This window comes from Ailuropoda melanoleuca, chromosome 6 (genome assembly GCF_002007445.2).
Source record: "Ailuropoda melanoleuca isolate Jingjing chromosome 6, ASM200744v2, whole genome shotgun sequence".
Taxonomy (NCBI): domain Eukaryota; kingdom Metazoa; phylum Chordata; class Mammalia; order Carnivora; family Ursidae; genus Ailuropoda; species Ailuropoda melanoleuca.
Window position 1 is genome coordinate 89,806,274 of NC_048223.1, and position 16,831 is coordinate 89,823,104.

The 16,831-nt window shown below is 50.7% G+C and overlaps 1 protein-coding gene across 1 annotated transcript in view; it reads right to left on the reverse strand.

Moving 5' to 3' along the window:
* Positions 1 to 1,374: 1,374 nt before the first annotated feature.
* Positions 1,375 to 16,831, reverse strand: part of DRGX (dorsal root ganglia homeobox) — a 27,212-nt gene continuing 11,755 nt past the window's right edge. The window contains exon 6 of the mRNA XM_002927114.1: positions 1,375 to 1,640. Coding sequence (XP_002927160.1) covers positions 1,375 to 1,640 — 266 coding nt within the window. The remainder of the gene's footprint in view (positions 1,641 to 16,831) is intronic.

Here is a 16,831-nt window from a genome sequence, read left to right on the forward strand (position 1 = left end):
CTTTGTGGTCATCAGAGACGAGGCACGCTACACTCGGGAGTAGCAGTGGGGGACTTCTGGGTGGGGGGGTGAAAAGGGGAGCAGGGTGACCTGAAGGTATTAGATTTTGATTACAATAACTGAGAGGGAAATAATGACCATAAAAGCAATAACGGTTTGCATGGAAACGCCATCGGTAAGCCGTCCAAGGCTGCAACCTTTAAGGTACCAGAACCCCCTGCCGGGGAGTGACAGAGCTCACGCTATTGCACATTTTCCCTTGGATCTCTTCAAGTTTACTATCCCCACGAGAGAAAACACACCCAGTAGATCGAAACTGAAATCTATGAAATTTGGCCCTTTGGAATTAATTCTCTTCGCACCACGAGGAAACCCTCTTCCCCTTGCTCCATTTCTCCATATACACCATTCTCCTCTTGCTTCCTACTTTTTTTTCCCTTCTGTAAAAAAAAAAAAAAATCAGTAAATAACACTGCTGGAGAGGCCCCTCCACATGCCAGGGACCTGAGGAAAGGTAGTTCATCCGATGTGTACGTATGTCTGAGACGTTCGTGAGAGCTTTCTCCCTCTCCGAGGACCCTCAGCGTTCCCTAGATCAGGGAACTGGTCAACTTCCCACCAACCTAGAGAGGTGGGGCCTGCAGGTGGGTGCTTCAATGTGGGAGCCCACACTGGCTCAGTGCCTCCAGCGTCACGAGGGAGGCCCCAGTTCTCAGAGCTGGTAGCCTCTCTGAAGAGCCCAGTGGGCCTCCCCAGGACAGGTCATGCCAGTTCCCCCTCTCCCTACCTCTTCTCACCATCTAAACCAACCCAGCCTACAACCAGTATCCTCCAGCAAGAGAAAAGAGGGCATTGTTGCTAATCTCGGTGGAGGGCAGTGAGAGTTCATTGGGGTGACACCAGTTTCCTGGTTCTTCATGTCACAGGCACAGTCCCACTTCATAGCGCAAGACTCAGCCCTGAGCGTCTCCCGAGGATGATCCGGGCCGCAGTTCTTTGGCTTGGTAAGACCTTCAAAGGTGGCCCAGGAAAGGGACAGGAAGGCGAGGGGGTGAGCAACTCTACTTCCTTCCAACACTTCTGGGCCCAGATGGAAACCCCAGGGATCTCCCCACAGAGTGGGCTCCAGTGCCCATGAGTTCCATCCGCACTTGTCACCAAAGAAGCTAGGACAACACAGCCCCCCCCCAGAAGGAATCCAGTGGCACTCTCCAGATGCCAAGGGAACTGTGGGTGTCACTTGCCTTCCTGAGTCCTTGAGGAGGCCCTGGGCCACAGGCTTCCCTTTGCTTTTTGGAGAGTTTTCCACTGGGGCTGAGGCTGGGAGAAGCAGGGGGCGGGGGAGGGCACCTTGGGCCTGGATACTCGGGACCCTCATACGCTCTTCTCCCCCTCACTCTGTTCCTTGGAGGGAGGGTTCTTGTCCTGGCTGCCATCCGGGGGCGCCGGCTTGGCCGCGGGGCTGGGGCTGCTGCTGACGGAGGGCAGGAGGTTGGCTGACTGCAGGACGGCCTCTGAGTGCTCGCGAGCTTTCATGCGCAGGGCAGCCACGCTGGCCGTGCGGTTGCTCTGGCAGCCGTAGGTGGGAAGGAACGACAGCCCCATGGGGTCTGGGACACAGCAAGAGCACAGAGGGCCCCCTGAAAGGAGGAAAAACAACAGGCCGCCATCACTGCCCACATTCTGTCTCCCGGGACATGGTGGGCGGGGGGGGACCTTAAAGGGAGAGGTGACATAATAAGAGCTCAGGACCCCAAAGNGGGGGGGGCAAGGGGCCCTCTGATTCTGTTTGGTTCAGGACCTTAAAGGGAGAGGTGACATAATAAGAGCTCAGGACCCCAAAGATGCACAGGGCAAGAGGTCAGGTTTAGCTGAAGGAATCATCAGAGCACTGGGGAGACCTGACCAGTCCTGCCTCCCTCACCGACCAGCTGGATGGCCTTAGGCCAATGTCTTGGCTTCTCCTTCTGCGAAATGGAATGATACTTACCTCACAGGATCATTATGAGGATCCAAGGAAGAAATCCCACACTCCCCAAACTAGGTGCCAAAGCACCCCTGAGAACTCACAGGGACACTGTAGGGACGTTTTCAACCTTTGAAGACAGAAGGAGCCCAGCCATTTTTCAAGTGGCTGCTAAGTTGTCGGGACATTAAGACTTACTGAGTTGCTTGAGTTCCATTTAAGGAATGAAACTGTTAGGTATTTCTTAGGACCCAAGAGAGTCATGAAAAATTAACTGAGGCCCTCAGGGCACCGTGAACTGGGGCTTAATAACCTCGGAAGGAATCAGTTTGGAAAGCACTTAGCATAGGTCTGACGTGTGGAGCAGGGCTTAGGAGCACCTAAGCGGCCCCAGCCTGCTGGCCGGCAGCGTATAAACCAGTCCGGGAATGCGGGGAACTCACCCCTCTGCCAGGCTCAGTTTGAGGGTACTCCCCCTTCACGGGTCATCCTCAATGGTGCATTTATTCAACGACGATCCCATGAGCACCCAGCGCTGTTCTAGACCCTAGTGGCCGTCAGCAGGAATGAGGCAAGACCTGACCCCTGAGCGCAGTTCCGGGGGAGAGGCACGCTGGAGCGCTGAGTCCCTGACACAGAGGCAGGTGGGGATCCACGCTCTGGGAAACACGAATGGAGCACAATGCTCGGCAGACACTTGAGGGCAGCCAGGCAGAGCGACCGCCACGTGAATGTCCCGGAAAGAGCACGCAGCCAGGAGAAGAGCAGTGCAAAGGCACGGACAGAGGAACAGAGGTTGCCTGTTCACCCTGTTCAGCAGGGTGTTCAGACTGACCGAAGTCAGAGACTGCAGGCGAGGGCAGAAGCAGACGGGTCAAGGTCATCAGGGCCAGACTGCCCTGCAGGCTGAGCAGGAGTCAGTGCCAGAAAGCCTCAGTGGGTCAGAGTAGAAAGCGCGGCGAACTTCTCTGCATCGGGGACAGGGTGGGAAGGCTAACGGGGTAAAGCAGTCCTGGGGTGCGTGGCTTGGCTCAACATGGCTGGAGGGAAGGTGGTGAGGGGTGGCCAGATTCCGGGTTGTGGGGAAGGTTACAGCCTGCGCAGACTGCTCGTGGACCACAAGGAAGATGATGGAAAGGAAGGGTCCACACGTGATGCTTAGAGTTGGGCCTCGGTACCCAGATGAATGGAGGTGCCATTCCTAAGATGGGGGCAAACAGAGAATGCTGTCTGTGTGTGTGTGTGTGTGTGCATGTGTGTGTGTGCATGTGTGCGTGGGCACGGAGGAGGAGGAAAGGGAGAGTCTGGCCGTGGAATCTCGTGGTCCGGCTGCCCATCTGAGTTCTGAGGGGGGAAGTGAGCACGCTCAGCAGCGATGGCACCACCCCTGTCCTCGAGGGACACCCGTGCACTCCAACTGCCTATGCCGGACAGGTATGGGGGGCAGGAGTCACACAGACTGCACCCAGACACAGTGGGTAGACTCGGCGGGTGGCATGACATACTTTGAGAGATTTTCTGTGGTCCCAAGACAGGACAAGTGGTGGGCCTGCTTGTGGGATCCCTGCGGGAGAGGCACATCCCCGCAGCTCCACGCCCCCCCACCCCGGTCATCCTGGGCCAGCTCCGAAGCCAGATCGCGCTGGGGGAGCAGGACATGGACCAGCATGGCCCTGCCAAGGACAGTTGGGTGTTAGTGCCTATCCCTGAGGCCTGAGACCTGGGTCCACCATGGCCACTGGCCCCACATGGATGGGCAACCGTCTGACAAGGGAGAGGGCCATAATAAGCCAGTCCCTCACCTCTTTCTGAAAGTGCTCACCAGCTTTGGAAGAAGCGGCACCAGAGATCAGGTGTACCAGGGGACCAAAATCCCTGTGTCAAATGAATCCGAAGTCCTCCCAGCAGCCTCCAAGCCCTTGCGTGATCAGGCTGGCACTGCGCTCTCCTCCTTCGCATGTGCTGGCCAGGACTTCTCTCACAGGCTCACAGAGCATCAGAGCAGAGCCGACACAGAGCTGTACTACCCAGCGTTATTATCCCCTTTACAGATGAGGAGACCGAGGGTGAATAGTAAGTAGCCAAGCTGGGCCTCACCAGGCAGGGGGCCTGCGCCTCAACCATTGTGTCCCTCTGTCTGAAAAGAGGGCACACTCTTCCCCAGCTTGGACACTTCCCCGGGCTCGGCCTGTGAGTGAAGAGCCCTTCCCTCTACCTTGGAATGGTCTCCTCACACCTCTCTTTCTTTTTGGGGCTCCATTAGACCATCATCTCCTCAGGGGCCCTTCAGGACCTCCCCATCCAAAGTAGGCTCCCTGGTTATGCTCCACACTGCTCAAATGTCACAGCATTGGCCACAAATGGTAGGGGGGACCATTGACGGTTTGTTGACTTGTTTGTTGTCTGTCTCCCCACCCCCCAAGAGACTGCAGACTCCCAATAGTTTAAGTATCTTCCTGTCTAATCAGCACTCTGTCCCCAACACCTGGCACAGTGCCTGAAACAGGCCAAGCCCTTGGAAAATACCTATGGAAGAAAGGAAGGCAGGGAGGACCTCCAGCCCAGCGCCCGCTTGTAGGACAGCCCTCACGAGACAGCCTCAGTGGCAGCTGAGATGTTGCCCCCTCCTTTCCCGGGAACAGGTTTCCCCACGCCAGGGCCAGGGACCTTCCTCTCCCCTCAAGCACATGGAGCATCTCTCTCTTCCTTTCCAAGCCTGCTCAGAGACAGAAGGAAGCTCACCTGTACCAGCACCCACAGTGGCCCCTGTCCCCATCCTGGCCACCCCGAGGGATGTGCCTTACTCATCCCCACTCTCCAGGTAAGGAAACCAAAGCTCCAGGAGTAACTGGCCCAAGTTTGTACAGTTTGCTGATAGGTGGGACCAGAACCTTCTGGCGGTGTTTCAGTTCTCCAGGACGATAACAGGAGGTTAAAACGCAGCTGTGGTCTCCTACCTCAATTCTGATGGAGGGTCAATACAGCAGGTAACAGACACTAGGACGAGCGCGGGACAAATCACAAAAGCCAACTTTACGAAGATATGTTCTGAGAGCCCATTTCACAGCCCCACACCCCCGGTGGGTTCTAGCCTAGCACTGTTTAAGGCAGCAGGAAACAAACAGAAAGTTACATTGGGTCAAACCCCGAGTCCACTTTTGCCATCGGGCCTCACTCAACACAGACAAACCTCAGCAGGGTTTGCAGCCTTTGCTGGGACAGTGCCGGTACCATGAGCCCTGGCAGCCACCCGAGGACTGGGGCCCCCTCCAGGTCTCCCTCCCGAAGGGAGACCGTACGTGAGGAGACCACACATGAAGAACAGTGAACCCTCTCAGCAGTGGGAACACTGGACACTTTCCTCTGTGTCTGTTCAGAATTTTTCTCATTTTTCTACAACAAATGTGAATTTCTTTAAAAATCAGAAACACAACTTTTAATTTTAAATGAATGTTAAGAAGAGGCACATCTGAGGAGGGGCTGTGAGAGGCTGGGGAGCCTGAGCCGGGCAGGTACGGAAAGTCTGAGGGGCGCTTGCCTGGAGCTGGGGACTCTCAGCGACCTGGGAGGGGCCACAGTCATCAGGACCCACCGTAGGCAGCCTGCCCGTGTCAGACCAGCCCAAGATGGTCAGGTTGATTCTCGCCTCCAGCGAGGCTTTGCTCCAATGTAAGCATCAAGCAGGGAGTTAAACGGTCTGTGACTCAGTGATGAATATACCACCTGCAGGATGAAGAAGAGCCACTTGGACAAAACAGAGCCTCTTTCCCTGGGATCCACAGCCTGCAAGGTCACACCTGCAGCAGGTGGGCTTCCAAGAAAGCTACCAACAGCTACACTCCTAGTCCTCAAACCCAGATTCGACCATAAGAGAAATATATTAACTCACAGAACCAAGGCTGCAGGAAGGAGCAGAGTCTGTGCACATGATCTCATTCACCTCCGACACCAAATGGGTGGGGAAACTGAGGACCGGGAACCCCCGACCCTGGGACACTCTGTGTCAGAGCTATGCGTACGAAGGAGAAATGCTGAGTCTTCAAAAGGAAGGAAGCTCTGACACATCTACAACAGGGGTGAACCTCAAGGACGTTACGCTAAGTGAATGAGCCAGTCACAAGAAAACAAAACCTGCCTGATTCCGTTGACATGAGATGCCAAGAGTAGGCATACTCACAGAGACAGAAAACAGAATGGTGGTTGTCAGGGGCTGGGGAGAGGGGAAAATAGGAAGTTCTCGTTCATCAGGCAAAGTTTCCATTTTGGAAGATGAAAAAGTTCTGGAGATGGGTGGTGGTGGTGGTTGTCCAACAAAAGGAACGTATTGAATACTTTTGGACTGTACACTTAGAGTTAAGATGATCAATTTTATCTCCTACATATTTTATCACAATTAAAAATAAGATAAAGCAAAATAAATGTTTTAAATAAAACTGTAAGAGCCAAGAGAGAGTTTGGATCAAGGCATCAGGATCACGAGGACTGCCCACGGCTGTCGAGACTCGTTTATGGCTCCTCCAGGGGGTGAGACCCTCCAAAGTCCTTCAGGCCGAGCGGTCCCACCCCAGCCACATACCACCTCACATCCATGGGCTAAGGGCCTCAACTCACCCCTCCAGTTGTGTCTCTGGCTAAGGAAGGAATGCATGGTTTGTATACCTCCCTTGAGCCGGGCCTCTGCCCCAGACTCAGCACCATGCCTGTTGGGTGGGCATTTCCATAGCAGGACAGCAGATTCAGAGACATGCACTCAGGCCAACAAGATTCTTTGGCATACAGTCCCTGGCAGATGTCACCCTCTTTCCTCATCTATACCCCAAGTCCAAACAGCCACATCGAGGAATGCCAACCATTGGAAATCATTGTCTTTGCCCTACGCTTACTTGGACGGGAACATGGAAGATATGCTGATCCAGAATGCAGATATGGGCAAGACAGGCAATCTGTACAACAAACAAGATCAAAATCAAACAAGAAGACAAATCTAATGTGCCAACATTCATCAGGGAAAGATGTAAAGTCTATGATCTGTGCCCAAGGATCCAACGGTACAGAGGGGGATGTACCCTCTGTGGCTCAGTGGAGCATGTGGTCGATATGACTTCTCAGTAAGCTCACTGAGACAACATATGGTTATGGGTTGCCTTAACAGAGGCAGAACCTGTGGGGAAAAGGAGGATAAATTCTTTCTCCCCTCTGTCATGATCAGATCATCAGACTAGGGGGAGGGGAGAGGGGAGGAAGGGGGGAGGGAAGAGAGGAGAGAGAAGTGAAAAATGGAAGACCTGGGGCTAATTAGCTGAGCTGACCTCAGGGCACAATGGACACAAGGTAACTGTCTCCAACTATCTCTCTGTGCAGGGGGGTGAAATAGAAGCAATGGGCAGAAGTATGAAAAAAGGGGGAGTTTTTCTTTCTTTACCATCACATACTATGCACATGCAGAGGGCTCGCTCGGTTCCCGGTCGTCATACCCTGAAGCCCCCTTGACAGGACGTTAGAGAATCTTCACGCACAATATGGGCTTTTGGACGAGAAAAGGCTTTCAATCCCTTTCAACAAAAAAGGAGTGGTTTGAGAATGGGATGTGAATTATAAAGTTGAGTTCTTCATTTCATTTTCATTCATTTTCAGAATTTCAACTGATGGTGATAGAACTTAAATTGTCCAACCACCAGCATCTCCCTTACCTCCTATCACCCTTTTTTAACAAAGAAAAAAAATGATTTCCACAAACAGGATTCTCATAAAACTCACTCCTGATTTCTTCATGATTCCACAGTACCAATAGCATCATCAGATTTCACCAGACGCCTCCTGCCCAAACAACTTCAGTGACCTGGACCCTGACTAAAAACCAGAAGAAACCAAATGGAGATTCGTCCTCTGGGGTGCTCAGCACAACAGACGAACCAGTAGGTACCGAGTAAAAACCCACACCCCAAAGCGCCTGCACTTGGCCCCTGAAAAGCCAACCTCAAGGCCCTCACCAGAGTACTTAACGATTCTTTCAAGTGCACTTCTAACATAAATGGTTCGGTTTAAAAGACTAAGACGGGGCGCCTGGGTGGCTCAGCTGTTAAGCGACTGCCTTCGGCTCAGGGCGTGATCCCGGCGTTGTGGGATCGAGCTCCACATCAGGCTCCTCCACTATGAGCCTGCTTCTTCCTCCCACTCCCCCCGCTTGTGTTCCCGCTCTCTCTGGCTGTCTCTCTGTGTCAAATAAATAAATAAAATCTTTTTTAAAAATTTAAAAAAAAATAAAAGACTAAGACANTTTAAAAATTTAAAAAAAAATAAAAGACTAAGACAAACTAGAGAGAAACGTGCCTGCTAATGGCAGACGCACTGATGAGGAATATTGAGAAAAGACACAAAAACTTAGGGCAGCCAAAAGACTCAAAATGCACAGTAACCTGGAGCCATCCGGTACCAGGCCAAGCAAACAAAGGGGTCCACCTCAGCATGGCCCGAGCGCTCTGACCCCCAGCAGCAACCGTCACAGAGAGAGGACTCTCGAAAATGTCTTGACAACTGCCCCCAGCCTGTGACTGTTAGTGATGGCGAGACACTGAGCCAGCCACAAGAGGGGCCACGCACCCCCCTTTATTATGTCAGGGAGGTGACCAAGACCCTCAAGAAAATGTCTACCCCAAAATCAAGTCATCCATTATCAAGATTCCATAAAATGAGAACAATAGCCAGCCATCCCTGGGGCCTGAAAACAGATGCAACCTGCCTCTGAGGCGGAAGAAAGTGGGATTTGAAGTTTGGCCCCCGGCTCCGCTGTTCACCAGTCATGGGGTTTCTCGCCATCTTTGCACACTTCCGGTTCCTCATCCCGGAGGGGAGGTGATTCACCCACCTTTGGGAGACATTCCATAGCACACCCAGTCCTAAGGCCTCAACCAATTACTATTTCCATAGCCCCATACAAATTGAAGGATAATTCTAAGTCACAATTCACAACTTATTCCAATTACCGATTCGTTTCAGCCCCCCGCCGAAGAGCCGGCCTTGTGAGCAGCCCCCTGGGACACCCCGGATGAGCCGTGAGCTCTGCCACTGCCGGAGAGTGTGCGGGGAGCATCCCCCAGCTCTGCTCCCGCCCCCGTGAGATGCCCGACTGACGACCACTCTGTGTCCACGGCTGTCCTGCTTCCTCAGTGGAGCCTTTCCCATCAGACCAAAAACTAAAATAACTTATTCCGCCAACAGAATTTTGAGGAGTAAGACAAACTTAAAAAGTGTCATTTTTTAATTACTTGATCTCCAGAGTTGGGGCTCTACGGGTTTTTTTCCCTTTTTTTTTTTTTAATCTATCAAAAAGGTATAAATCATGAATGGGCTAAAAATTAAATGAGCTACAAAGTAAGTCAAGCCAGTGTGGCCTATGGTGACTGTCACTGTGACTAACCTCATGGCCCAATAATCGGGAACTGACTGAATAAGTTATAGTCACCCACAGAGAACACACTAGAGCTATGACAAAATTATATTATAGGAGGATACTTAGCGCCATGAAAATATTAATCATAGTTACATATAATAATGAAATATTAAGTGTAAAAAGTAGGTTAAGAAACAATGAAGGCAATGGGATTCCATTTTGGTACATGTATGATGCATTGCCTATACATATGCATGTATACCTAATACATACACATAGGCATACGTTTAGATGCCATATCCAGGGGGATCGTAGGTATAACACATAGAAAAATATACAAGTAGAAAATATTGATAAACTTCAACTTCTGGGTTTAAAATCTTTAATTTCTAAATAAGTCATAAAATACATAAATTCATTAGAGATACGTATTTATAGATGGGAAGAAAACAAACGTACCAAAACCAAATATTTACAGTGGCTTATTCCGGGTACTAAGGTTTGAGTGATTTTTATATTTTTCTTTGTGTTTTATTGTGTTTCCCATTATTTCTATCCTGACCAGGTATTAATGTCATGAAAATGGTGCCCTTTTTGTGCCTTGTGATTCCCAGCCTTCTCCCTTTCAGATGACTAGAACAGATGCTCTCCTTTAGGACAGAGTCCCACTGAAACTGCCAAGGCATAAGGGCCGTGTCCTCAGCACCCAGCTGCAGCTCCTTACCTGCTAACGGCCTCGGTCTACCCTGACCAGTGAGCCTGGTGTGGACGAAGCCCATGGAAAACTCGCCAGGAACACTCGGTCCATCTCCCGTTCTGTGGGGTTCAAGGTTAGCAAGTCCCTTTGCGTGGGGTATGAACAACCCCCCAGCAGACGAGCCCCCTAAAGGACCACAACCTCTTCCCTCCGGCCCTACCAACATGTGCCATCACCACCGTCTGCACTGGAGCCATCTGGCCCTTAAATGCAGCCTGAAAATGGTTTTGTTTGGAGAACACACTACCTCCTGGACACTAAATTAAAACACACAATTAGATTTCCATTAAGTTACAGCAAATTCTGGTGAATTGATCTAATCGGCCTACATTCCTATATGACATCATGCTTTAAAGGCTTGGCCTGAACATAAATACTTAATGTAATAAATACAGCCTGAAATATTTGATCTCCTTGGCAGTTTAATTGATCTACTATAGAGACTGACAGGAAAAATTAAGTTAGTTCTGTCTCGTCTCTGCCAATAGCACATTTTCATCATAAAGGCACATGAACTACAATTTTGGTTACAAGTAAAGCTCTTGCACACTGATTTCTTGTTGAACATTCAGGTTACGGGTAACAGAATTGAACAAGGAAATGAGTGTGTGGATTTATGAAACCTTTAACACAAATACCATAGCTCATGTTTTTGATGGATAGATAGATAGATGGTAGATAGATAGATGATAGATAGTAGATGATAGATAGATGATAGATAGATAGATAGATAGATAGATAGATAGATAATATATTTTGTGATTCATAATACCAGCCCCTCGTCGTTCACAAGAGTGTGTGAGTGGGGTTGGTAGATGCCTACCGCATTTAAGCACAGATTTCTAGATGCCGTGGTTATGTGTGGTCACCAATAATTAAGTGCACAAGGTCAAATTCATACCCAAATCTCTCCTACCTCAGAACCCCTGATGTGCTTCCTCCCATCTCCATTTTACAGTTTATATTGCCTTTGACCATGAGTTGTGTTTATTTTGTACCCAGCTCACGTCCCAAACTTGCCGTAAGCGCCCTTCACCCACTCTCACCCCTATACTCCTGATGCCAGACCTGAAATGTCCCGTTTGGGTAAAAAATAAACACTGACTATTTGGGGAAGGAAGAAAGGGAGGGGGAGTCTCTGCTTCCTGACTGAGGTGGCATACTTTATAAGGTTCTCAGAGTTACCATCTCCCAGGTTCTAAACTTCCTCAGTACCTCGTGGAGAGAAATAGTGCTCATGGCAAAGTTGCTCAGTCTGATTCATGTCAAAATCCCCAGGTTAATTTGGCAGGTTATTCTGCTAGATTTGATGCCAAGTCCCACCCCGTCTGAACGCCACCTACTGCTCGTACACCCTCTATCTTGGCATCTGTTCATTTGCTCAGCAAATGCTCCTTGATGGGAGGCAGCTCAGCCAAACATTCCTCGTGCTGTGACGGTCTCAGGGCCAGCGCCTGGGTCCCCTTTCTGCTTGGATGTCTTTGGAGGGGCAAACAGAAAATGACAACACCCAGATCCAAGGGTCCTGGCACAACCCGGGGAGCAGCAGGGACATGCATTCTGGGCAGTCCGATGCCAGTTAGCACTGCCCTCCCTCCTTCGAGTGGCAGCCAAAACTCTGGATGGGCAGGCTCCTTCTCCCGCTGCTCTGGGCACAAGCCAGAAACTTCTGCTCAGCTCCCCACACTCCAGGGCCCCATTGATTAGCAGGAAGGGCAAACCCATCAGCACCCATAGGAAATGGCTTCTGGAAAGTGAGTTGCAGTTTTTAAAGCCAGAGAATGACAGCAGGTGCCTGTAAAAGGAACTGAATCAATACAGGGTGTGGGGAGCTGGACAATGGGACACCTGGGTCCCTGGCTTGTCCGACTTCTGGCAGATGTACTATGTGACCTTGGACAGTCCTATCCCCTCTCTGGGCCTCAGTTTTCCCACTCTATCCTGGAATGGTAACTTACTCATCAAGAAAATGAGTTCTTTTTCATTTCACATGAAATGAAATCTTACAAATCTTAAAAATCTTAAGCCCTGGGATTCTCTACCCCTGTCTTCCTGACATCAAGCCATGAAGAGGGCTAGGGTTGACCCAACCACTTTTCCCATAAGAAGTGACTACCTTCTGCCCGTTGGGCTCAACTTGAGGCCATGCCATCCTCTCCTGGGAATATGGCCCCATCCAACCTCATGCTTTGCCCTTTCCTCAACACACTAGGCCTCACTGCCTCCATGCCTTTGCTCATGCTGTTCTCTTGCCTGGGATCCACTCACCCTCCAGACAAGTCCTATGCTTCCTTCAAGCCCAACTGAAACATCACCTCTGGAAAAGCTTCCTTATTCCTACAGGGAAAAATGTCCTCCCTCCTCAGGGCTTCCCCCACACCTTGCCTGCCCTTGTTGGCCTCTACGAGAGCACATGACAGTGTCACATGAGATAGAATTCTTTGTTGACTGTCTCTCCAAGCCCACCCTTGGCCTGTGAATCCCTTAAGTTCGGGATGTGTCTAATTCATCACCAGAGGTTTGGCCTCTGGTTTAGAGTCTGACAAAGCTGGGCACGTAGTGGGTGCTGAATGAACAACAGGAGGGCCCAGTTGCTTCTTGGGGTCCAAAGGGGGGCCAGCACTGCAGGCTAGTGAGGCCAGTCTCCCACACCCAGAGCAGCATCACCTGCTTTTTCCTCCCTTACCCAAACCTCACTACCATTTACTCTGTATCTGGGGCTGAGGTGAGTGGCTTGGAAGGACCTGAGTCAGATGGCCAGCACCCTTAAAGTGCTTGTAGTCGGGATTGGGAAGCAAGATAGGTTCAAAAAGAAACCCCAATTCAAATCACGGTGCCAGAGTAACCTCAATACCTGTGTCAGTCTCCAAAGAGGACCTTCAATGAACCAACCTCCTAGCTTTCACACCTGTGTGCAGCCCCCTCCACGCAACTCCGGGTTGGCCCTGTGACCAGCTTAGATCAACAGAAGGCATCAGAGGCAGCACTGTGCGTGCTGTGGCCATAAGCCTTAAGAAAGTCTGGCATCTTCTGCTTTTCTGCTCTTGGGAATCAACCGACATTCAACCCCACCCCAAGCTCACCAAGGGGAGAGAGACAAAGAGAGCTCCCCGCCTCCCAGTGTCACCGCCAAGGCCCCAGACAAGGAAGCGCTACCACATTGCAGGTACCGGCCCCAGCGGCCACGTGACCGCAACCTCGTGAGAGAGCCCAGACCAAAGCAGCAACAGAACTGCCTGGCTGAGCCCAGCCAGTCCTCGGAATCAGGAAAGATAATAAATTAGTTGGGCAGTTCTACTGCTGCTTTTATTATACTCGGTTTTGGGGCAAAGTGAAACAATACTAACACCTGGAATGGGAATTCTAAGAAAATCCCAAGCCAATCTCCCCGTGATCATAGATACAAAACCCCTGAACAAAGAACTAGTAAACCGAATCCAGCTCCATACAAGAAGGATGACACATCGCATCTAATTTGGGTTTATTCCAGGAATGCACAGTTGGATTAACATTAAAAAATCAATCAACGTAATTTACTGTATTAATACATTGAGAAAGAAAAATCACGTGATCCCCTCAACAAGCAGCAGAAAAACTATTCAATGAAATTCAACACTCATTCACATTCATGATTTTTTAAATAATAATTAAAATAAAACTCTTAGAAAACCAAGGCAAGAAGACACTCTCTTTACTTGATAAAGGATATCTAAAACAAAACAAAATGGATAAACAACAAACTTGATGGTGAAACCCTGAGATCAAGAATAGGCCAGGGTCGGTCTCAAAGCCCACATATCGTATGATCCCATTCCTATATAAAGTCCACGGTTGCAAACAGCAAACGTGTTCACGACCGCTAGAGACCACAAGATCCATGGTGCCCTGAGGCTGGGGGCGTGGGGAGCAGCGGGAAGTGACTGCGCGTAGGTACAGGTGATGAAAACGGTCTGAGGTTGATCCTGGTGACGGCTGCACCACTCACTGAATACGTTGAAATTCACTGAGCCGTATACGTCAGTGGATGCACGGTACGGCATGTGAATTATATCTCAGGAAAGCTGTTATAAAAGAACCGGAATGAGGCAAGGAGGCCCGTTGTCACTACTTCTATCCAGTACTGTGCTAGGGGCCCTGGCTGGCACAGACAAGAAGAAGAGATAAAAAGCATAAGGATTCGAAAGGAAGAGAGAAGCTGTCTTTCTCTGCAGATGGCCTGATCTTACACATATCCTACGGAATCTACCACGGAACCTAATTACATGAATAGATCTCCCAGACATAGCGCTGAGCCAAAGCAGCAGACACGGAGACTCTGTTCCGTATGATTGCATTTATACGTAAAGTTCAAAAAAGTCCAGCCTGCATAACAGTGTTTCAGAATGCCTGCTTAGTGGTTGGCAAAAGTCGGCATAATGCTCCAGTTTAGGGGGAGGACAAAGGGGTCCGAGACAGGGGAGCTGCTGGGGTGCAGGCCAAGTCCCGGAGGGTGATTACATAGGTGCTTACAATGGGTCACTAAACTCTAGCTGCATGTTTTATGAATTTTTCTAATGAATATTATATTTCATAATAAAATAATTTTCAGGGGCGCCTGGGTGGCTCAGTCGTTAAGCGTCTGCCTTCAGCTCAGGGCGTGATCCCAGAGTTCTGGGATCGAGTCCCACATCAGGCTCCTCCGCTAGGAGCCTGCTTCTTCCTATCCCACTCCCCCTGCTTGTGTTCCCTCTCTCGCTGGCTGTCTCTGTCAAATAAATAAAATCTTTAAAAAAATAAAATAAAATAAAATAATTTTCAATGATTTTTAATGGTGATTTTTTTTTTCAAGCACAACACAAAGGAAAAAGTGATTAAAGAGGAACAGAGGGAAGATGCTGGAGAAGGAAGAGGCTACCTCCAGCTTGGAGTTTAGCCTTGGTGGGCAGATGTTTATTGGGCAATAAAGCCCTCTTAGTCCCAGAGTCCGGACACTTTATCTTGGCCTGAGCCCAAGGCCAAGGCCAGTGCGAAGAAGGGAGGGCACATTCTTGACTAACGAAGGGGCCTTGCTCTCTGGAAGGATGTGGCCAGACCCTGCCCCAGCACTGGACTCCCTGCCCCTCTCCTCCCCCTGGTCCACACACACACACACACACACACACACACACACACACACACAATGCAGGACCGGGACTGCAATTCCAATTGCTAGCAGCTATTGAGCGCCTACGGCATGCCAACATGGAGCAAGAGACTGGCACATAACACCTCCTGAGTCCTCACACCCTGCAAGGCCCGACCGCAGCAGCTCTGCCAGGGAGGTGGGAGCAGGCTTGTCTGCCTCCACCCCCTCTGGCGTGGGATGGCTGGGGCCACCTCAGCTCCCCAGGAGGGGAGGGGAGGGGAGGGTAAGAAGAAGTCAGACCTCATTCCTTTGCTCTGCTGCTGTTGCCCCCGCCCAGGCCTGACTCTATGGCCCACCTTGCCCTACCCTCCCTCCCGCCCCCTCCACTTTGGGAAAGTTGGCCCAATGTCCTCACCCAGCTCAGGAGAGTGATTGAGATCCCCCAGCGTGAGCACAGACTGAGTTATGAAAGCTCTCCCCTGGCAGCTGTAATTCCTTTCCACTTCACACCCAGCTCTCCCAGTCACAGGTTAGAGGCAGCCGGGCTAAGTGCACCAGGGAGAGGGGCCTCTGCTGACTGTGGCTCTCCTGCCCCCATCACGCTCCTCCTGTGGCCAGCACTTCCCCGGAACAAACCCAAGCGCCTCCCTCAGCCATTAATAACCTCCTCTGCATTAATGAATTGTGAACACAAGCCTGGCCATTAAGACAGCTCAGGAAAATTCTTTGTGTTGCAAAGGCTTTTTCTCTGGACACCCATTACTGTTACGCAAACCCTCCCTGCATGGGGTAGGGTCCTGCTGCCTTTTTATTCGAGAGTGTCCATGGAACTTGGTAAGGAAACACACTAACTGCACGCAACCTGGCCACCATGGGTCCTCTCTGAACATCCCAAAGTACAGAATGCATCACTGCCCCGTGAAGCCCCAGGGAAGGGATGGGTGTCCTGCCCAGGAAATCCTACCAGGGACAGGAAGGAACCCCCCAACGTGGCCAAATTTGGAACGATGAAGGGTGCAAGGGAAAGATAAGTCACAGCTACAATAAAGGTCAGAGAAATGGGAGATGTTTGGAAGACGCAGACGTGTCACTGGCTCCTTTAAAGGTGAGTGGGACCCGGAGACTTGGAGCCGAGAACGGAGGGATCTGGTTAATAACGCCGGTATCTACGGAGTACCTCTCAGGTGCCACACACTGTTCCAAGAGCCTCAAATGTTCTAGCTCCCGAGCTTCTCATTCAGTTCAAGGACCTCAGGCTTCCTATGATCAAGACCCCCATCTTAGAGATGAGGAGCAAAGACAGAGACCCCCAGGGCTGTACGCAAGACATCCACAGCTAGGGAATGGAAGGACGAGGATTCACACCAGGCAGGCCACCCCAGAGCCCTTGCTTGAGGCCACTGGGCTGGTCAGCTGCTTGATAATTAAAGGATAATTAAAGGAGGAAACCCCCACACATGTCTCGTTTTCAATTACGTCTCTCTGTCCCCGGTGGGCAGTTTCCAGGCCGGAGGTAGCCAGCTGCCCCACTCCCTGATGGGCACAGACTAATGGCCATTCAGGAGCCTGCCCGGCAACCTGGAGGCTAGTCGGCCTCATCTCCGCATATGGACA